At 51.8% G+C, this 22,053-nt stretch overlaps 2 protein-coding genes across 5 annotated transcripts; one reads left to right on the forward strand and one right to left on the reverse strand.

Annotated features, from left to right (window-relative positions):
* Positions 1–169: 169 nt before the first annotated feature.
* Positions 170–9,207, forward strand: SRPRA (SRP receptor subunit alpha). The gene is made up of 14 exons (XM_032201787.1): positions 170–353; positions 799–882; positions 2,189–2,352; positions 2,677–2,837; positions 3,743–3,896; positions 4,365–4,518; positions 4,861–4,967; positions 5,159–5,277; positions 5,612–5,698; positions 6,053–6,225; positions 6,314–6,527; positions 6,610–6,773; positions 6,901–6,999; positions 7,893–9,207. Exons 1-14 carry the CDS (start codon positions 228–230, stop codon positions 8,019–8,021), a joined length of 1,935 nt encoding a protein of 644 aa, XP_032057678.1. The 5' UTR covers positions 170–227; the 3' UTR covers positions 8,022–9,207.
* Positions 9,208–9,479: 272 nt separating this feature from the next.
* On the reverse strand, positions 9,480–22,053 carry FAM118B (family with sequence similarity 118 member B). 4 transcript variants are annotated; one of them, XM_032201789.1, is made up of 10 exons: positions 22,001–22,053; positions 21,413–21,461; positions 19,678–21,108; positions 16,680–16,757; positions 14,223–14,475; positions 13,337–13,564; positions 11,795–11,923; positions 10,818–11,103; positions 10,152–10,211; positions 9,480–9,840 (listed from the first exon to the last, which is right to left on the reverse strand). In XM_032201789.1, exons 4-10 carry the CDS (start codon positions 16,748–16,750, stop codon positions 9,827–9,829), a joined length of 1,041 nt encoding a protein of 346 aa, XP_032057680.1. In that variant the 5' UTR covers positions 16,751–16,757; positions 19,678–21,108; positions 21,413–21,461; positions 22,001–22,053; the 3' UTR covers positions 9,480–9,826. The 4 variants fall into 4 exon arrangements, with proteins under 4 accessions (XP_032057680.1, XP_032057681.1, XP_032057679.1 ...); XM_032201790.1 differs by having other exon boundaries at positions 19,678–19,740; positions 22,001–22,047; XM_032201788.1 differs by lacking the exon at positions 19,678–21,108 and having other exon boundaries at positions 22,001–22,047.

The following is a 22,053-nucleotide window of genomic DNA, read 5'->3' on the forward strand; positions in this document are numbered from 1 at the left end:
CGCCGTCAGGACACGCCCTCTGCCTCTAGGCCACGCCTCCCCTCTCCGCCGCCAATCCCCGCCCGCCCCGTCTCGCCCCGCCCCCGGCTCTCCGCGCGCGCCCCCCGCCTCCCGCCCGGCAGCCAATGGGCGGCCCCGCCGGCTGGGCGGTGACTTCCGGCGGAAGTGTCCCCGCGCGAGGCAGTGCGACGTGTGCGCGCAGCCGGGCCCGGCGCGCCGCCGCCGCCATGCTGGACTTCTTCACCATCTTCAGCAAGGGCGGGCTCGTGCTCTGGTGCTTCCAGGGTGTCCGCGGGCCCGCCGCCGCCGCCACCGCCCCCGTCAACGCCCTCATCCGCTCCGTGCTGCTGCAGGTCCGGGGGGCGCCGGGCGGGGCTGGGGCAGGCCGCAGAACGGGGGGGGGGAGGGGCGGTGGCCCCGGGCCGCCTCGTCTACCCAGCGCCTCCCTCCAACCGTTGCCCCCCATTTCCCCGCTGTCCCATCCCAGCCCCCCCCCCCCCCCCCGTGTCTGTGCTCGGCCGGGTGCCCCTGGTTCTGGGGGACGCTGAGCGGGGCCGTGTGTGCGCTGGGAGGGGAGGGATCCTCTGCCCGGGGGGCTCCTCTCTGGGAGAGAGGGGGTTCGGGGACACCCCCAGCAGGGTGGTGCTGGGCCCACTGGGAGGGCGGCTCCGCCTGGCAGCACCTAAGGGGGGTGGGGAGCCCCCCCACTAAGGGGGGGACATATCGAGGGGGGCCATGTCAAGGAGGGGTGCCCCCCGTGTGTCGTCAGGCACCTGAGTGGCTGGTTTCCTCCCGCAGGAGCGCGGCGGCAACAACTCCTTCACCCATGAGGCCCTCACACTCAAGTACAAGCTGGACAACCAGTTTGAGCTGGTGTTTGTGGTAAGTGGCCCCTGCCATGCTGCAGCACTGTGCTGCGATGTGTTCTGCCGCCTGGGGGGCTGAGGGACCCCCGGGAAGGGGCGTGCTCATGCTTGGAGGAGAAAGGGGTCGCTCAGGAGAGGTTTGGGGCTCGCTCAGGAGCTCCAGAAGGGCTGAAATGCTGGCTGGTGCCTTCCTGCGGGGCTGAGGCTTGCAGCTGCCTGCCCCAAACCTCTTGAAGCCTTCGCTTGGTGAGGAAGCTCAGTCAGCCCAGCACAGGCAGCAGCTTGCGTTTCGGAGTCGAAGCTTTCCCTGGGATGTCACATCCCTGGTGTTCCTCCTGCTCTGCTGGTGGCACAGCACTGTGGAGGAGGTGGTGCCCGTCAGGAAATGCTGCAGCTGGGCCAGGTGTTGGAGGGAGCGCCCTGGGATAAGGCGTGAGCCCTGCCGGGCACCCAGAGGGACTGGGAGGGCATGGGAATGGCCACAGGTGGGGCACGGGCAGCTCACACCTCCCTGCTGGGAGAGCAGTGCTCGTGCATGTGGGGCTGGAGAATAATTATCTGCAGCAAGCTGGTGCTTCTGATGCACACCGCCGTGGTTTGGCTCCCTGGGTGGAACTCTGAGGTTTTTGGGACGAGGGAGGCCTTTCCCTGAGGTTGTTGGTAGTGTCCTGCCCGAGGGATGTGTGCTCAGCGGGCTCTCTTGGTGTGCTGTAGGGTTTGGTTTGCTGTGTGAGGAACGTGGGTGCGACACGACTGTCTCTTCAGCCACGCACCACTCTGGTCCCTATCAGTTTGTTTTAGTGTTTGTGGTAGGATTAAGACGTATGCACTGCAGCTGGGATGGAAGCCCCACAGAGTGCTACATACTAATAAAACTTCAGCACAGAACAGTCACCTGAGAAGTCTGCTGTGACTGCACCTCCTTAAGGAAAGCCAAATACGTGTTCATTCTTGTGCCTTAGAAAACGTTCTGACTTTTCCCCTTTAAGCGCTCTCTGCCTGATTTCAGTGAAGCCCCACAACTTTCCTTGTGTGCCCACGTTAAGCACAGGGCTTCCTGTTTTTTTGGTACAAGTCTCTGTTGCTGTGGAACATCCAGCCCATTTTTATTGGTGTCACGCTTTAATGTGAAGCTCTGCATTGTGTCACTTTTGTTTCTTTGAGAACATGCTAGAAGCTTCAGAGGTTATATTAGAAAATGTAGTCTGAAGCTTGCATCATCTGCTTGCTGAAATGAAAGAACTTCCCATCAGGTTTTCTTGCAGAGTTTATGCATGTGCCATTTGCACAGAGCGACATCTTTTCACTGTGCTTTTTTGCAGGTGGGCTTTCAAAAGATCCTGACTCTAACCTACGTTGACAAGTTGATAGATGACGTGCACAAGGAGTTCAGAGACAAATACCGTAATGAGTTTCAGCAGAAAGGCACTCTGGGCCTCCTAAATGGCACCTTTGATTTTAAAGATGACTTTTTGCGTCTCCTCCGGTAATGAATTTTCCTGCCACTGCAAAGCTTCCCCGTGCAGCAGGGCCTGTGTCCTTGTGACTTTCACTCCTTCCCCTGCTGGAAGTGTGGCAATTATTCCCCAGCTTTGTGGGTGATAGCCAGTGGTGGGTAGCTCTGTTCTGCTTCTGTGCTGCCGGCTGGCTGGCAGCAGGTGTAGCTGTAGTGGCAACGTGGGTTAAAGCGCGGGTTCTGTGCTGATAACTGGGAGGGGCTGAGCTCTTTGATGTTGCCATCTAGAGCAGAGATGGTCGTAGGGATGGGGGCAAAGAGCTGAAATTCAGGCTGATGCATGCTGTCCTGTAGGGAAGCGGAGGAGAGCAGTAAAGTCCGAGCTCCCACCGTAATGAAGACATTTGAGCAGTCTGTGAAGTCTCAGAAGACTGTCAAGTGTATGATAGAGACCCGAGGGGAGAAACCAAAGGAGAAAGTCAAGACCAAGAAGAATAAAGGTTCCAAAAAGGAGGGTGAGTTGATGGGAAAGGTAAAGTGCCTGTGCACCTGTGGGGTGTGAATATTCCAGAGCTATGAAATGTGGGTCACGTGTGTCTCAGCCTGTGCTTTCCTGGTCCTTCATCACTGGAGCTCTGCTCAGGGGCCTTTGCTCACAGCCAGGATGGGTTCATGAGGGGAAAGTCCTGCTTAACAAATGTGATTTCTTGTTCTGACTTGAGCCTGCTGGAGTTCAAGAGGCATTTGGACAATGCTATCAGACACAGGGTCTGGGTTTTGGGTGGTGCTGTGCGGACCCAGGAGCTGGACTTGGGTACCTTCCAACTCGGGATATTCTGTGGTGCTGTGACTCCATGTGCCCTGCTCTGCGGGAGAGCAGGCATGGTGCAGCAGGAGCCTTCCGTGGACTTGGCCTTGCTGAACTGCTCCGTCGTGAGAGGAGACAGCTTGGTGCCCTTCGGAAAGCAAAGTGAAACTGCCAGCAAGACTTTAATTCAGTGTGTCTCAGCTCTGTCCTTGTGAAGGGAAGCTGGGAGCACACTGAGGAGGACTGGTGGTATGAGATGCAGCCCTTCAGCTGGGACAGCGATAGGCAAAGGTTGTTCTGGTGTAACGGCGCTGTCATGTAGCATGTGTTCTGGCTCTTACGTGGGGAGTGACGTGTACGTGTCATACATACAAAGACGTTTTGGGAGAGCTGGTTTGTCAGCTGCCCGTCTTGGGAGGATCATATCCAATGCCTTTGGGCCAAAGTAAGGTGCTCCCGTTTCTTGAGGCTTCCAAAATCTTAGAGGTGAGGCTGGAGCAGGACTCTCTCCTGACAGAGGAAAACCTTCTGTGGAGTTGGTGCAATGCTGGGTGGTGGTTGTGGTGTTACCAGTTCTGCAAGGCTGAGCTTGTGCTGGGCTCTGTACTGCAGGAATGGAAACTGTTACAGCATCCAATAAAGCAGCCCCGGGTGAGAAGCAGCCCTCGTCAGCTGGGGACAAGGAGGAACTGACCAAGGATGAAATACTGCAGAAGAACCGGGAAGAATTCTTCAAGAGACACATGAAAGCAGGGGAGAAGTCCAGGTGGGTAATGAGGGTACGGACAGGTCATGGGGAGTCTGCCTGTGCTTCAGACCAGCTCTTTGCTGGTTGTGTGTAAAAGAAGCTCTGTGCCATCCCTCAGCCGTGCCTGAGCCTCTCCTTCCTTTAGTGACCCTGAAAATCATCCTGCTAATCATCAGACTGTGCTCAAAGTACAGTTTAGAGTTCAAAGTATAGACCTCGCGTTCAGGTCGAGATCTCTTTTTGGGGAGGCTTTCCGACTGTGAGTAAAGGGCACATTGATGCCTGGTTTGGGTTAAAGCAGCCTGCATCAAGCGTGATACAGGACTAAAGTTCAAGTAAATAATCTGTGGAAGCCTGGCATCAGCCAGTTTTAGCTTTGGTTTCTGCCTTTTTGACACCTGGGCTTTGAATTTTCATGTCTTCTAAGGAGCTGTTTGCTCATTCTTTACAACACCAAACAAAATGTGTTTCTGTTCTTTGTTTTAGCAAGTCTCCGAAGCCTGATGCTCAGAAGGAGAAGGGGAAGAAACCCAGAGTGTGGGATCTGGGGAACTCTAATGCCAAAGTACTCGATTACAGTGACTCCACTACCAATGGGAACTCGGAGGCCTGTCCTGTGGAGGAATTTGACCCTGATGTGGTAAGAAGTCAGGTCACGGTGTCTGCTTCAGTGCATTGTTCTCGAGTCAGCTGGGCATCACGAACCCAGCTTGGTCTCCACAGCTGGCTGAGGGCTAGAAAAGGGGATCACGGTGCCCGGCCTTCTGCGTGTAAAGCAGCTGTCTAGAGAATGTTTCCTCCTGCTGTGACAGCTGCAAGCAGCACCAGTTTCTGCACTCTGGGTCAGACAGCTGAGCCCTTCTGACAAGGATCTGTGTGGATTTGCTTCTGCTGCTGACTGTAATTGGCGTTGCTCCTGGTCACAGTGAAGGCAAGCAGTTAAGCAGTTGCCGCTTCTCAGTACACTGCCTTCCCCTTGCAGGCCCTGGGGGATCGAAATCGGGAGCCCGGCCGCCTCTATGACCTTGAATATGAGAGTGATGAAGAAGCTGAAGAGGAGAAGGTTATTCAGAACACTTCAAAACCCAGGTAGGAAGCTCCTACAGCCCCTGATTGCTACACACTTCTTGATTTCCCTCCCATAACTCATCTTCCAGTCCAACCAGTAACACAGTGGAGCATTTGTCAGCTGCATGACAGGCTCATGTGTCTCCCTGCTGCTGGCAGTTGTATGCACTGTGCCATTCACACCTGGAGGTAACTACTGTGCTTCTCTGCAGCACAAAGAAGGGTGGCCTTGGAGGCATGTTTGGCATGCTGAAAGGCCTGGTGGGCTCCAAGAGCTTGACAAGAGAGGACATGGACCCAGTTCTGGAAAAGATGAAAGACCATTTGATCGGTAAGTGTGGGTCTGCTGCATGTGGGTTCGACTGGATGGATCAGGCAGGCCAAGCTGGTTCCCGAGTGCTGTGTTTAGGGCGGGCTCCAGAGGGTTGGGTAAGGCCCACGGTTTGGGGAGTTGTTGCTCACAGGAAGTGTCGCAGGTTCCTGCCTTGCCTCTGGGGGAGTTGTCAACAGCAGAAGAGGGCAGCAGTCTAATCTGGAGGGGGGAGGATCCTGCCACTCAGCCTTCCCTTGATCCACCAAACTGCCAAGGCTTGGTGGGATGCTGATGTCCAAGCATGTGCCACCTGTTCAGCCCCACTAACCCCGATCTCTTCTCTCTCCCAAAGCAAAAAACGTGGCAGCTGAGATTGCAGTCCAGCTCTGTGAATCAGTGGCTAAGAAACTGGAAGGGAAGGTGATGGGAACATTCACCAGTAAGTGGCTGCACTGCACTCACCTCTTTTGGTGTGTGAGGCTTGCTGGCCTAAATCTCCTGCTTCTCTGACCTGGTGCTACACGGAATTGGGTCGTCCCAGCAGCTGCTGCAGTTTCCTCTCAAATAAGTGCAGGAGATCCAAGCTGTGCAAATAGGCTTGACCCCAGCTATTTTGGAAAAAGAGGGAGGCCTGTGACTCCTGCCAACTTTGTTAAACTGAGCAACCATATATGATACTTCGGAAGCTCTCAGGTGTCCTCCTGGCCTCCTAATGCTTGTGGGTTGGGGCTCAGAGCTTCCCTGTACTGCCTTCCAGGTGTGACAGGTTCTCTTTATATCTCCTTTTTCCCAGCGGTGACCTCAACAGTGAAGCAGGCCCTACAGGAGGCTCTAGTGCAGATCCTGCAGCCCCAGCGCCGTGTGGATGTCCTCCGCGATGTCATGGATGCGCAGCGTCATCGCCGGCCCTACGTGGTCACTTTCTGTGGTGTCAACGGTGTCGGGAAGTCCACCAACCTGGCCAAGGTAGGGCATAGTCGTGCCGGCTCCCTGGGACGGGGTTGCTGAGTTCAGGCCACAGCTGCTAACAAGGCTTTTCCGTTGCTGGCTGCAGATCTCGTTCTGGCTTATCGAGAATGGTTTCAGCGTCCTCATCGCCGCGTGTGACACCTTCCGTGCGGGAGCAGTGGAGCAGCTCCGCACACACACCCGCCGCCTCAATGCCCTGCACCCCCCGGAGAGCCACGGTGGGCGGACCATGGTGCAGCTCTATGAGAAGGGCTACGGGAAGGACGCGGCCGGGATTGCCATGGAGGCCATCTCTTACGGTAGGAGGAAGCTGGGAGCAGGAGGGGCTGTCCTGGGGGCCCTGGGCTTCCTCCTGCTCATACTGCCTCCCTGTCTTCCCAGCTCGGAACCAAGGCTTTGACGTGGTGCTGGTGGACACAGCGGGCCGTATGCAGGACAATGCCCCACTGATGACTGCTCTGGCAAAGCTGATCGCGGTCAATGCTCCTGACCTGGTCCTATTTGTTGGGGAAGCTCTGGTGGGCAATGAGGCCGTGGATCAGCTGGTGAGTGCTGAGAGTTTTCCTGAAGGGTGGATGGGAGCAGAAGGTGTCTGTCTGCAGGTTTTGTTGGAGGAGTTGTGGACAGCGTCAGCATCACAAGTGCATTTCTTGGGTATGTTGTCTTCCTCAGGTCAAGTTTAACAAGGCACTGGCTGATCACTCCATGGCCCAGACACCCCGGCTCATTGATGGAATCGTGCTCACCAAGTTCGACACCATTGATGACAAGGTAAGGAGACCGCTTCATGCCCTAGGAGGGATTTCCTTTTAAATGTAACCTTGTACAGAGCTGGTGTGAGCACCCATTGGTGATGGGAGGAAAGAGAGATGCAGTCAACAAACGGTGTTTCTGTGCTGTCCTGGATGCAGTTCTCTGCGTGTAGATGCACCGCAATCATCTGAACAAAATTAAGCATACTGACTTCTGTGCCTCTGGAAAAATGGCTGTGAGGTGTCTCAGTTCATTAGCATTCCTGCAGCAGGTCATACAGAGTTGGGACTGTATGGATCTGGAGAATAGGAGGAGGCTGTTTGATGTGGTTCCCTGAGGAGGCAGCACTGGAATAGCTGCAGCAAGCAGAGGGATCTGCAGGGAAGGGCACTACAAATCGGGCCTTCAGACCCCAGCTTAAATGCCATGCAGAGTCACTGCACTAAAACCTTGTGGCAGGGTTGAACCTGCTTGTGCAGCATTAGGACTGAAATCCAGAAAAGGAGAAACCCTGGCAGGAGGTGAGTTGTGGCTGTAGGTGGTACCGGTACCTGGCTCTGCGGTATGTGACACCCCCTGCCCTCCCAGCCTCCTGCTGATGCAGCAGACCCCAGAGTGCAAGGGGCCTGCGCCACAGGGAGCAGCCTGTTAGCCAAGAACAAAGCAGGCTGAACTGGCTCTGCATCTGCCTGTTTTCTAAATTCCAGAGATTCAGGCTCAGCAATTCTGATCTTTGTTGCATTCTTGGGTCCTCATTTTCCTTCCATGTCATGGTGTAGGATGAACTAGAAATAGTTCTCTGGAGTAGCAGGCTCTGTACAAGCGGGAGGAGTGGTGCTTTTTTTTTTTTTTTTTTTTTTTTTGAAATCCAGCCTCAGTTGGCCCTGGCTAAAGATGCTTGTCCTTGGCAGGTTGGTGCTGCGATCTCCATGACCTACATCACAAGCAAGCCCATTGTTTTTGTTGGTACTGGACAAACCTACTGTGATCTGCGTAGCCTTAACGCCAAGGCTGTGGTCGCAGCACTCATGAAGGCCTAAAAACAACGATTGCACCAAATTGCTGTTTGCAGATGTCTCAGAAGAACATGCTTTACCCCGTGACTGACTATAGTCTTTCCAGTGTAGTGCAAAACAGAATGAAGGGATGCGGGCGCGAGAGCTGTGCTTCCCCTGCCTGCCTGTGAATCCTTCCACTGGCTGCGTGATTGTAAACTAGGCTGGTGGTGTTTCTGGTTGTTGTGCTTACTCCAGTTAGCTCCGTGCTCTCCTGCCATATTTATTGACTACAGTTTATTTTTGGATAAAAGCTGTCTTCTCCAGCTGGAGCACTTGTACCTGGTCAATGCCGGGGCTTCACCCAGTGACAGCCTTTCCCCGGATCCCTTCATTCTGTTTAAGTCACTCAGCCTCCCTTACAGAGGCTGAAACCAGAGCTTTGTATTGTTCATGCTGTACAAGTGGCAATGCAAGGACCTGCTGTGCTTTGGGGTTGTCCAATTGTTAGCAGCATCTGGGGGCTGTCTGGGGGGTTGTTGGTGGTGTTTACTGAGCCTGTGAGCTCTGCTTCTGATTTCTAGACCAGCTTAGGGATGACACAGGCTTGTTTGTCAGGCTGGAGGCAGGTACGCAGGCCCACAGGCTGCAGAAAGGGATGGCTGCTGTGTAGTGACAGCATTAGAACATCTGACCATTCACAGTGCTGGCTTGATTGTGGCAGCTCACCAAAGTTGATAAACCAAAAATTGCAACGGCCTGCCCCTGTGCTGGGCAAGCAAGGGGCTAGAGGGGGAATGTTAAATTGCCTTAAGGTCCCTATTTCTGTTGTCAGTGGGATTCTGCTGCAGGGCACCCAGGTGCTGCACGTTGTGGCAGAAGCTGGGGAGCTGTGGCGGCTTAGTCTGATCATCTGACTTGTTCTCCTACCAGCCAGAGGACGACGTGCCCCTGTGTGTCTTCTGCCCGCTGGCCTCAGTGTTATTTGCTGCCTCAAATATGCTAGCAAAAGGAAAAAAATACTGGAAGACAAGGGTGGCTGCTTGCTGCTTCCCTGCGCCCTTTCTCCCCCTTTAGAGTGCCTCTTGATCCTGGTCTAAAGTGCTACACTGAATAATACAAAACTCTCTTGCAATGTCATGTAGCTCTGTCTTGCAGATGTGCTATAGTGCAATAAATTGAATGCTGTCTGCTAAGAGACATAATTTATAAATAAACTCCATAATTTGTTTTCTGTGTATATATAACTTGCCTTCAGCAAGGACAACTTTCTCCTCACGGGGGAGACAACTCCTGCCTCTGGCTTCAGCCTGCAAGAGTCCAAGTCCTGGGCAGGCTGTGTGAAAGGTCTGAGCACAAACAAAACACCAGCCCGCAGGGGGTAGCTGAACAGGTCTTTAATACAAGCTTCAACATACAAAATACTGTACAGTATAAAGAAAGGACTAGAAAACTAGAGCTTCAAGTAAAAAAAAAAAAAAAAAAAAAAAAAAAAAAGCTCAAGTTTCATTTTAAAGTGAAAGTACAGAATACAAAAGCACTAAGTATGAAATTACAGGAGGCTGCAGTTGAGGTGGGGAGAAAACAGTCCCCAGGCAAATGCACCCTTGATTAAAAAAAGACAATCACTACATTAAATCAGGCAACAGTGCGAGGGAACTGCCCAGCCCTCTGTCTTGTGCCTGATGTGTCTCTGTGAGTCTCAGTGCATGTGGGTGAGAGCAGCAGCTCTGGATGGGGGCTTTGCTCCTCCCCTGGACGGACCTCGAAGGCTTCCATGGAGCTGCTGGCTCCTGCTCATCCCATCCTGGGGAGGTTCTGCAGCACTGCTCCTGGGGCAAGGCTGATGCTCAAGTGCTGCATCCTGTGCACAAACAAAAGGCTCTGTGAAACCTGCATGGGGCACACTGGGCTCCCCTGGCGCCTAGGGAGGCTCCAGCTGGGCAGAGTGGTGAGAAAGGGAGAGGGAAGCGCTGCAGGGCAGGCAGGACCTCTCTGAAAGCTGTGCACTGGGACTGGCTCTGGAGGCGCCATGCAGGACAAGCTACCTGTGGCTGCTGCGCTGGGAGGGCAGGCAGTGGTGCCCAGCCCTGTACCCCAACACGCAGCTGCTGTGCAGGAGCTCGCCCTGCTGCAGACAGGGCTGCTCGCTCTGAGCTTGGGGGAAAATCTTACCTTTTATCTCGTCATGGGCAGCGGCGGAGCCATTCAGCTGCTGTCCCTCCTTAAGCGCACCTAAAATGGAGCAGAGTGTAAGTACCAGGTGGAAAGGTGACAGCATCAGGTGTTGAGCCCGTATTTCTTTGGGAAGGCAGAGATGCTGAGAGCACTTCAGAAGTGATCGGTGCTAGGGATCTGAATGCAGCACTGAGTAGTTTCACATGACAGGCTCTCCTGGATGGGTTTTACCTTCAGAACACACACCAGCAAGGCCCTGGCTAGCAAACTTGCTTCTTTTTTCTGATTTTTATGATTAGTGAGATCTCATATGTTAAAGCATTAGCTTGGTCTGCACAGCATGCAAGTCACCAAGACCACACTGTGAGACTGGAACGCTCTTTCACTAGAAAGGGAGTAAACATGAGCTACACCTCAAAAATTAAGTCTGGATGTGTTGGAAGCAGTAGAGCTGTTTTCACTGTATGAACATAACAGTGATTGTGTGAAAGTAAGCCCCAAATCCAACTACAGTTGCAGACAATTTGGATAAAAAAAATCTTAATGAGTAATACAGCACTGAGAAAAGGGGTTACACTGCCTGCACTCCAGACATCACAATGACAGTCAAGAACTGTGCTGCTGTGACAGGATGTCACCCAGCACCGTCTGCAGCCCCTGTACCTGTCCGACCCCGCATGGCGATCTCACTCGTCAGCCTCTCGAAGTACTCAGGCAAGTCTGCGTATTCATCTCCGTAGGAAATCACTTTAATCCCTTTGTCCAGCATGTTCTCACGGAGCTTCTTGAACTCATCCACATCTCCTCGCCGCACGAGCATAAAGTGCTCCAGGTCTGACTTGTGCTTCACAGCTTCTAAAAACAGGGCTTGAAACGTGGTGTCATCAACAGTCCAACCACAGCCCAAGAACAGGAATGACTTATTTTCATACAGCTTCTGAATCTCTCGCTATAAACAAACAAACAAACAAAAAAGAGCGATGTTCTTAGTAAACGCAAGTTTTATCTTCACAAGGTAAAACATAGAGTACTTGGCTTCTAATTTATGAGACTCTTCAGGAGTGTCACCATTCCCTCAGCCCACATGGAAACAAACAAAAAAGAGCGATGTTCTTAGTAAACGCAAGTTTTATCTTCACAAGGTAAAACATAGAGTACTTGGCTTCTAATTTATGAGACTCTTCAGGAGTGTCACCATTCCCTCAGCCCACATGGAAACGTGGTGAGGTGTTTTTGCAGATTAACTGGCTAGAGCAAGTTGCTCAGGAATTTGTTCTATTTAAGAAAATCCAGGATTCTGATCACTCTGCGTGAAGCCTGTCTCTAACCTCATGTTTTAAGCTCAGCTGAATCTTTGCCCAGTCTATACACAGGCTTGCGAGGGGCTGGAATGGGAAGTTGAAGATTTGTATATACAGAGTTCTTAAAATATGTAACCTCAAGTCAGTGAACACATGTTCTGAGGAGCTGCAACAATCACGAGGTTTAGCGAGAGGCAGGTGATTGCTCTGGCAAACATGAGTTGGGGCAGGCTGTTAATTGTTCTTTGCTTTTTGACCCAGTGAAGCTAAAGGAAAAAGCAAAACGAGTTGGTCCATCTCTGCCAGTGTGCCACGCACAGAGCCAGCGAGGTGCCTCACCATGACCTCTGTGTTGCGCAGCACGTTCTGGTACCCGGCCGGGTGCAGCACTATGCCACTCGGGTTTGTGTACACGCCGTGGATATGCAGGACGCTGAGCTTCCTCTTCTCTTGTGCCCACTCCAGCACCTGCACAAAACGAACCGTGCCAGAAACATTAGCAAGAGCAGACAGTTCAGCTGCCAACAAGTTGCTACGGGGATATTCTTTACTAAGGTCTTCTGCGTCTCCTGTTCTAGGACTTGCTTCCTACCTCTTCAAGCATTGAATTATGTGCTGTCAAAAAGACAATTCTGGAGAAGCTTCTCAATGAGGCAGCTTCTTTTTCATGTTACATCTTATCTCCTCAAGGGGTCCCAAGTACAATAGCCTCTACATCACAGCCTGCAGCGGCAGCCTGTTGCACTTGTTTGATTTAACACTTCAGCTGAATGGCTGATGCCACAGGAAGAGACCTAATCAATACACTGGACCCAACAGAAAAATGGGAAAAACTCTAAACATTATGTCAGCATGTTTCATGAGACTACAGCATTCATTTCTTGGCCCCTCTAGGCTCTGGGAAGATCTGAGAAAGCTCAGCAGCTGACCTTCATTCCAGAAAGCCTCTTCCTAGGCTCTCAGTTTATTCCTACAGACTGCCGCTCATTTAAGCTTGCAATAATTAGAATGCTTATTTGTATCGCTGTAAGTACTTCCAGCCATGTAGATTAAGAGGTCACAGAGGAAACATGAAGCATAGAAATGAGTCAGAATGGAAAGAGACTAAGTACTTCACAGCACCCACACGGTGCATGTGCAACAAACAAAGACACCGTGCTCTCCACAAAGAAAGCCCGCGGTGTGAAGATGAGGTGGGCAGGTGGGGGGGAGCGCGGGCTGTGCTGTGCCACGCTCTGATTTTCTGCCTGACTGCAGGCCTGGGGCTGCTGGTAAGGAGGGAGGTTTGTCCGAGGTGAGCAGCTACAAATCCAGCAGCACGGCGGCACAAGCTGCAGCACAGGGAGTTGTCCCACACGGAGCCACTCGGCCATTTTGGGAAGAGCAGGGAGAGTAGGAGGGATGGGGGAGGATGAAAGCACCCAGGAGCTGTCTCACTGGCTTAGAGCCCTGAGAATGCTATCACAACAAGCACTCATCAGAAAATGACCAAAATAGACAGGCCAGCTTTGTTTCTCACTCAGGGTTCCTGGGTCAGTCAGAACTGTCAGTCCGAGCCTTATGTGGAAGCAAGGCTTGCGATACTTCAGCAAGGCCAAGCCACAAGTTTCAAGGACAGAGATCAAAGAAGGGCTCAAAGGCTCCTCCTGAGCAATGGATGTCAGCCAATAAGCACAGCACTTCAGAAACAAGCCAGCATCTTCATGCCTCTGCTCGCTGCCCCCAGCTGTCAGAGCCTCTATATGGAGTTCGTCTAACATCATGTAAATTCCCACGAACAGCACAATCCCCTTACACGGGCATAACAGCACACCCCGCAGCTGTGCTGTCCTGTGCTGTCCCAGCTCAGTCCTGACATCAGAAAGAATCATCTTCTTTTACCTTCTTTTCATCCGTCAGGTCAAGAGACTCCAGATGCTTCCCCTGGTGCACTGCATACAGTTCCAGCAGGTTATCAAAGTTTGTGGTTAACACGAGTGCCCCATTTTCCATTAAGTGAAGCACAGACTGAAGCAGCTGTTTGCCAGAATCTTCCATTTTAGATTCCAGGTCATCAAACACCTCGTATAAACAGTCTTTGAAAAATGTTGAGCGAACATTGCTTGTGCGCTGAGAAGCAGAGAGAGATTAAGATCAGAGCCTGGTTTCTTTTAGTATATCATGCCAAATGAATACACAAAAACACCCCGCGTTTCTTGAAGAACTCTGCAAAGCTAGCGGGCCTTGCAAGGCAAACACAGTGCACTTCTATCAGATTTTTTTCTTCAGGTTGAAAAGCAAGACCATGAGAATGTTTGAAAAGAGACATTCATCAGAGCACTGCTCCATCCAGACTCATCAACACAGCTCAGCTGTGGAGGTCAGAAATAAAGGAGCGTCACTCTCCACAACTGAACAGTGGGATTTCCTCTTGCCCTCTGGAGGCTCCCTGGCATGCTCATCATTAAATATCCAGAAGCTGGTAAGCACAGAGCCTGACAACGAGACTTAAGCAGGCACAGGAGGGCACATGGCTATTTAAGGGGACACACAGATGCCTCTGTGCTCCTGTTTGCTCCTGACAGTGCATCGGCCATACAAATGCAGATCTGGCTCAGAGTAATCAGGCCCAAAACACCGTCCCAGGAACCCAGCGCAGTAACTGCCCTTGCTCGGTTCCTTGCACATACGGTACTTGCCAGAGGACTGGTGGATTTCCAAAAGCCAATTCCCATGACAGGGGTAGGAAAATGAGACATTTATGTACCCTGCTCTAAAGCACACTCACCGGAGACAGCTTTTGGATGAGGTCATGGGCAACGTGAACCAAGTTCTTGTCCTCATGGAGACACTTCTGAAACCTTTTGCTCTCTTCATCTTCCAGAAGATCAAAGTCAATAGCAGCATCCAGGAGGGCCTGGATTAACCCCTTCCAAGACTTCAGTGCTGGGACTTGGGGAGCGACCGCTGCGCTAATTCCTGTCCCAATCACCAGAACAAGCTCCCGAGGCTTCTTGGTTTTTAGGCTTGGCAGAAGCTTCCTGCAAGAGGGGAAAGCAGCACAGCTGGCAGCATCATACATAAAAGGATGTTCTGGGTCACGGCACATGCAGACCGAGAACAAGACTGCCTAAATTTTGCATCAACATATCCACTAGGGTTCTCCGAAAAACAGAAGAGAGGCAACTCGGTGTCCCCTAAAGGCAGAGCCCAGCTCCACAGGTCGGTATCAGATGCTCACGGCTACATTGTGTGGAGGTGCGACCTTACAGGGAAGGCCAAGGCTGCACAGCAGTACTTCTGAAGCACAGCTGAGTCACTTGAATTTTGCAGGACGGAAGGGCCACAAGTCTTGTGAATGACAATAACTGGAAGCTAATAGAAAAGCTGGAGACACTGGCAAAGATGCAGTGAGCAACACAGAAAGTTACTCGTTGATGTAGGGGCACTTTTAACACACGGGGCAGTTTAAGGCCTCATCCTGCATCAGGAAAGCACACATCAGAGCCCTGTGAGAGGAGTGAACACAGCCGTGACCGTGCCTGGTCCAAACAGGTGCCCAACACCACAAAGCTTGCTCTGCCTTTAAGTGACAGGGGCCAAGGGGGGGCTGAAGACAGCAGCCCTCTTTAGAGCAGCACAAAAAAAAGGAAGTGGGGGCTTCCTCCCAGCGCTCTGCCCTGGAAAGGCCCTTCCCACACCCCAACCCTCTTTGCTGAGAAGGCTGCTAAGCCTGGGCGTCGCTGTGCCAGAAATCCCTTGCCTGTTATGTTTTCAATGTCAGCAGGACACTCAAGGCCAATCTTTTACAAGGCCACGTCATAACAAGAGTCTAATCAAAGAGCTGTCTGGCTATTGTGCTCCTTATCTGCTCCTCTTCCCCTCTTCCTTGTTCCTGGCTTTACACCTGCACTGTGCTTTTAAATTTGATGTTATCAAACTTTCCTTAAGTGGATATACTTCTCCCCATGCTGCTGTGCCTAAAGGCAGCCTGGCGGCAAGCTGCTTTTGTGAAGCAGGGAGGGACTGCAGCTTCCCAGAGAACCTCAGCCTTGAGCAAAGCAGCAGCCTGGGGAGGCAGCTGGCTTGGAAGGACTGCTTTTATCTGCAAACATGTGATCCTCTGCAAGAATAAGAAAGGAAACAGACACCACACAGATGGAGCTTTGCCTTTTCTCCTCTACTGCCTAAGAAAACAAATGAGTTAACCTTTTCTTCAGAAGGACTTCACTGTTAGCTGCTGCAAACTAGTTCTAGATTTAGTGGGTTTTAGTTTGGGGACTGCAAGTGTCACCTCCAAACAGTATTAGTGCTAATGAGCTACTATAAAAACACAACTAGAAACTTAGGTGCTGAAAGCCAAACAAATACCCAAGAAGAGACATTCTTTTCCTGCACTGACAAATAGACTCGTGATGTCCTGAGCAAGGACAAAAATCCACCCAGCCTCTCCTGCTCATTTCGTTCGCTGGGTCAAAGTGGAGACAAAGGCCAGAAGAGACAGAAAGTGTATTCCAGCCCTCCAGAACCAATAAATACATCAGGTGAGTGGAAGACAACTCCCTAGACGAATCAGCTTCTCCTTTGCAAGTGTCCATGCAGGTATGCAATGATGCAGGTATGTCTTAATTCCAGAGCTAAGCCCATCACAGCAGCCACAGTAACAACCTTGTCTGGAGGGAAGTGGAGGTATGCCCAGAGTTAGTGCCATGCTGAAAATGGAGCAGACCCCACGCAGAGGACTGCAAGATGACCTACTTAACAGTACAGGCAGCCTCGAGAGGGGAATTATTTAGCCCTCATGTGCAGCAAAGTCAAAGTAATTTCAATAACTGCCAGTCCTCCTCGGAGCCACCATCCAGGCGGAGTGCAGTAGCACAACTGCCACAACAGGCCTAGTGCTAGGGGTGGGCAGCACCTGAGTGAGGGTTAACACCAAACAAAACCACAGAGACAGTGCAGTAAAAGCAAGCTTTCTCTGCAACCATTCATCCTGACTTAGGTGTTAAGAAAACAAGCAGCAAAGCAATTCTTTGGTACATGCTTGGCATTAAGGCCTTTGTTCCACACAGGGCAGGAAAACACTTGTTAGAGGGCAGGGCTAGAGACAGCACACAGCTCTCGGATCAGCAACTGAAACGACTGCTAAAGCTTTGTGCCAAATGTCATTCTCTTTAAAGAATGATGCAAGATTACAGAAAAAGCTCTTATGAGAAGAAATTCACAGGAGTATAGTTAAATTTACCTGGGCTTTTTTGCAGGTGGCATTCCATCTTCCACTAATGTGTCTTTACCCAGGCTCACCGTAGAAGCCATCCAGTTTCTATAGTAGACAAATCACCACAAGCAAAGTCACTACATGCATGCAACACAACGTGGAACACAGCACAGGTTTTTGTTCGGCCAGCTTGGAACGGGCAGGTAAACACCTAGCTTTGTTATCTTTATGACACCACCTTTGGGCCAAGAATCGCCCTTTCTTGGTTTTGTACTTTGCACGTTGGCTCTCGTCCACCTCCTTGGCTTCTTTTATGACCAGGTTTTGTGAGACCGCCTGCCTGATCTGTCCGCAGGGTGCCAGAGCCGTCTCACGGGCAGCGTGCCACTGCCCCTCGGAGCCTGGAGGGGCGACACCTCTGGCACACCGCAGGGCCCTGCCATCACGGTTACAAAGGTGGCTGACCGTGTGCCACAGCCTTTGTTTCGCCTCGGCCATTCTCCTCTGTCTGACGGCCCGCACCTTGGAGCGGCGCTGGCCCCCTTCCGAGATGCTGCGTGCTGGATAACTCGCTGCTTCAGAACCAGCGGGAGGGAAGGAGCACAGGATTTGTGTTGGCTACAAAAGGCTACTGAGAGGACTTCATTCTCCAGCGATGAGGGAAGGATTATCCAGCCCACCATACAGCTAGACGTGGTGGGATCTGACCTTAAAGCCGACAGAAAGGAAGTTATATACCCAAGAACTCTTTCAATAGCCCATTACATAAAATACAAAGGGCCTGCCAGCAAATGTTCCTCTCCCACTTGCTTCTCCAAAATAAGTCTATTAAAATGGAAAGAAAACAGAGAGATCTATTCACCCTTATCTATTGTTCTTGCCAATTGCAATGACGAGTCCAACAACAATTCTAGTTTCTGTTAAGCCAACGGCAGGCTTTTGCCAAATGTAAACGTACAAAAGCAACTGGCCTGCAGTGCCAGCCTTGTCCAAGTACTGCAGCCTCTCGCTGTCGTGCAGCCACAGTGAGAATCGAGCGCTTGCTCTACAAATGAGGCACCTGCAGTCTCTTCACCAGCTCCAGGAGCAAAGCTGCAGCACTCAGACGTAATGCACCGGAAAACTCTACACAGATATGAAACCTCAGCTAGGCTGTAAGTGTGAGCAGGAATCATTTAGGAGATTGTCCCACTCATCTCGATAACTCATCTTTCCACACTGGATAACGAGAACGGGACACGCTGATGCTCACAGGAGCGGTGCTGACAGCGTGCTCGCTGGCCTCCCGTTTCTCACCTCTTCTGAAAACCTGCACTGCACGGGAATGCCTGGCAGAGGGGAGCTGGAGAGCCAGGCGTGCCACTCTGCCTCCTGAAACTGCACATGCTGCCCGCCACCTAAATAATCACTTTTATTTTACTTTAAAGCTCAGATTTAAGATCAAACTTTTAAAAAGCACTTAGCAAGTGAGGAGTCAGGCTCCAGCCAGCTGGGCTTACACACCCCACTCTTGCGAGCTCCTCCACCACAAACCCTTTTGAACATTGTACCCTGCGTTAAACCTGTGGCAGAGCCTGACTGCACTTTTACGCTGTTCCAGGAACTCCGATCAGAGGCTGTCTCCTCCTGTTCACCCCATGTGCCCCCCAGACACCACCTCGTGCAGCCATCAGGCCCTGCAGGGAACTATTTCGGAGTGCAGCTGCCAGGAAAGCCCACACTCTGAGCAGTGCTGCCTGGTGGGCAGGAGGAAGGAAGCGGGGACCACGCACACTGGCACTGCTCAGGCAGATGGTCAGACAGGCAGTGACTCGAGCTCACCCCGAGCGGAGGCAGCCAGGGCAGGACGCAAAACATTTAAGGGAAAAAGCCCCGTCAGGAGGGAAAGGTCTCTGTTTTGCTCAGGAGATTCTTCCGGAAGGACAGATTGCTCCACAAAGCCAGACCCGTTTTAATTAACGGTGTAAAGAAAGAGCAAACATTTCAGATGAGCTAGGGGCTAAAGCACAGACCTGTCATTAGCTTGAATGTTTAAGGAAGTTTGTACAAACCAACACACAGAGCTCCCAGCGCTGCCTGGGTTTGCTCTCACTTCTCTCCTAGGCAGCATACGTAACAGCCAAGGGTAAAATCCTCCCCAAAATACCAGTTCCTCAACTGGTTTGGTTTACAGATGTAATTTACCTTTATATTGGCTTTACACTGCAAATTATCTGTTCTCTGAGACTCAAAAACCAAGCCTATCTATAAATCCCTACCCGGGCTGCCCCGTGTTTTGCTTACTCACAAACTAGCTAACTCCTTGCCCCAACACTGCTTTAGTTTTGCTCCTCTTACACATATGCAGTATTTGGAACAGCACAAGGCAGCTTAATTTTTAAGTGACTATAAAGCATTAAGGACATTTTAAAAGCCATTTTGAACTTAGGAAAAAACATCCCTTATAGTTACCAAGAATTAGCTTTCTAATATGAACTTCAATTTTCGTCTCTACTTACTGCAAATAACCAAAAAGAAAAACAAACAAACAAAAAAAAACCTGCAAATAATGTCTGGGCTTCTCCTACCTCCAAAGAAGTGCAGTTCGTTCAGAGCTTTAACAGGAGTAAAGCTCTTCCTAGCTACAGATTATTTCTCTCAAGATCAAGTCTTGGAAATTCAGCCAGGAAATATAAATCTCTGGATTTGCAGCCTGGGAAAAGGTCTGCTCTCCAGGGGGACAGATCACGCAAGCACAAACACGTTCTGGCCAAAGTAACTAAAATTAAATAGCATTATCTCAGAGCACGGCACCACTGCTGTGTGGAAAATCCTGCACAGGGCACTTGGCAGTGACTGACTGTGCCGTGAGCGTCCCACGAAGAAGACAGAGACAGGATCTTGCAAGACACAAAACACTCCTCCAGCTTCCTCCTTGAAATGTCCAGAGCTCTCCAGGTACTTAGACTACAGTAAGCTGGAGACAGCGCAAACACCGCCCTCAGCTCTCCCTCCCCCTCCACACCTAGGAAATTTGTTAATTTACCTTAAAGCCTCTGAGGTACAGCTAGCTCCTGCTGACTGTAAGAATGAGTCTGCTGATTCATCACTAAAAGCAAAATAGCGGAACAGAAGGCAAGGAAAAACAGTTAAGGGAAAAAGAGAGATGGTGTGTCACTTCCTACTTTTAATTTGGAAACAAAGGACCATAATGAACACTGAATTGATGCTCTGTGCTCCCAAAACAGATTTTCCCAAGGAACTGTTATCTTCAAATGATACACAAGTTGCCAGCACAGAACAAACTTTCTTCCACAGAAGAAGCTTTAACAACAACAATTCCATGTTTAATACAAAGACACATCCAAGGAGACAGCTGTGAAACACATGAAACACAAAGACCTAGCTAAGCTAAAACCAAATGCCTAAGCAGAGGATATGCCAAATGAATGCTGACATTCACAGGGTATGCATTCACAAAAAGCCTGTGCTAACTCTATCAAACAAGTAGATTGGGAGGGACTACGTTGCTCGATGTCACTGCTCAGTGTCTGGCCCCTGGGCACAGAGCCACCCTGGAAGATTTATGAGGCATTTTCTCTCCACACGCATCACCTAGAGGATGGGCTGTGGATGCCCTTTGTTTGGCTGCACACTCAGCAGCCAGTACACAAGTCAGGCTACACTTGCACACTAGAGCACCTGAATATTTAAAGTTTAAGCAAATAAAAAAAAATAAAAAATTGTTCTTCCAACTCGGTGCTCTTCAGTGAGGAGCTGTTCCGTGACAGACTCAGGCTGGGTGGCATCCCCTCAGGGTGCTGCTGTACACAGCTTACAAGATACAAACACGCAGAGCCCTGCTGACTGCTGATTAACGGTATTTTAACACCATGAGGTATAACCAATCACTTCCTATCAATTTCTAGAGATTGAAAGGGTGAGTTTGTGGCAGCGAAGGTGCAGGGTAAAGCAGGATCCCTCCAATGTTTTTGGCTGAGCTCAGCCACCAGCAGCACAAGCAGAAGCATGGAGCAGATCTGGCTCCTTCGATGGGCATACCCCACATGCCTGCCAGCCCTGCATCTGTCATGGGCTCAAAACTCCAGCACTGCAACATCCACATATTAATGCAATGGAAACGCTCAGAGTACAGAGCTCATTAGGTAGCGAAGCAAGTACAAATTCTCTGCTCATCTATTATTTTTAGCTCCTTTGAGAGCCACCAGCGGGGGCCCAATTCAGAACTGCTTTTTAAATTAAGCTGCTTTAAGATGTTGGGAATAAGGCAAATATTAATAGTTTAAAACTTGCCATATTTCAGGTAGGAGAACCCAGAAGGAAGTCGACAAGCTGTCCTTGGCTGATTCCTGAGCACTGCCCTTCCACACAAGAGCTGCAGTTGCAGCAGGCTCACGAAACCCTTCCTTTCCTTCTGACACCCATGGCAGGGTCAGACTGCAGGTATAAGGGGGACCTGCCAAGCAAACAGAACAAACCCTGCTCTGCTTGCACCGATGCATGAACACAGCCCTCTACCTGATACCATAGGCTGATGGGCTCCAGACAAAGGTGTTCAGTCACAGGCTCCCCATCTTGTGGCTGTGCCCAAGGCCAGGCTGGATGGGGCTGGGGGCACCCTGGGCTGAGGGGAGGTGTCACTGTTGCTGCCTGTGGGACGGGGTGGGACTGGGTGGGCTTTGAGCTCCCTCCTAACCGGGCAGGACCCACCTCGGGGCTGGGGCTCGCCCTGCCGCAGAGCCCCCTGGCAGCCACCTCACCTTCCCTCCTGCGTCGCCCCCTCCTTGCCGCCAGCCGCCTCCGCTACACCTGCGGGGAAAGGAAAGGGAGAAGTTATTTTCAGCGGGTGGCTGCCCTGCAGCGTTTTCAGGGCGAAACACTGAAAGAAAAACAAACAAAAAAACAAAACACGCTGGGGGGGGGGGGGGGGAGGCTCCCAAAGCAGGGCGGCTGAGGTGCGGCACCAGGATCCCCCTGGCCCCCCAGGTCTCCTCATGTTCCCTCAGATCCCCCCCAGCCCTTCAGATTTCCCCACGGCCCCCTCAGATCCCCTCAGATCTCCCTCCCAGCCCCTCAGGACCCCCTGAGGTCCCCTCAGATCCTCTCAGATCCGCCCCCCAGCCCCTCAGGTTGCCCCCCCCGGCCCCTCAGATCCCCTCCTCCATCCCCTCAGGACCCCTCTCGTCCCCTCAGATCCCCTCCCGTCCCCCCCCCGCCATGACGGTCCCGGGCTCCCCTCAGCGCCGCCGCCTCCCCATCCTCGCGCGCGACCCCGGCCCCGCCGTCACCACGGCAACGCCCGCGCCGTCGCCATGGCAACGCCCCCCCCCCGCCCTCCCCGCACGCACCTGGCGCCGCGCGCCCGGCCCCATCAAGAGACGCCCGGCCCGGCCCGGCCGCC

This window comes from Aythya fuligula, chromosome 22, assembly GCF_009819795.1.
Source record: "Aythya fuligula isolate bAytFul2 chromosome 22, bAytFul2.pri, whole genome shotgun sequence".
Classification (NCBI taxonomy): domain Eukaryota; kingdom Metazoa; phylum Chordata; class Aves; order Anseriformes; family Anatidae; genus Aythya; species Aythya fuligula.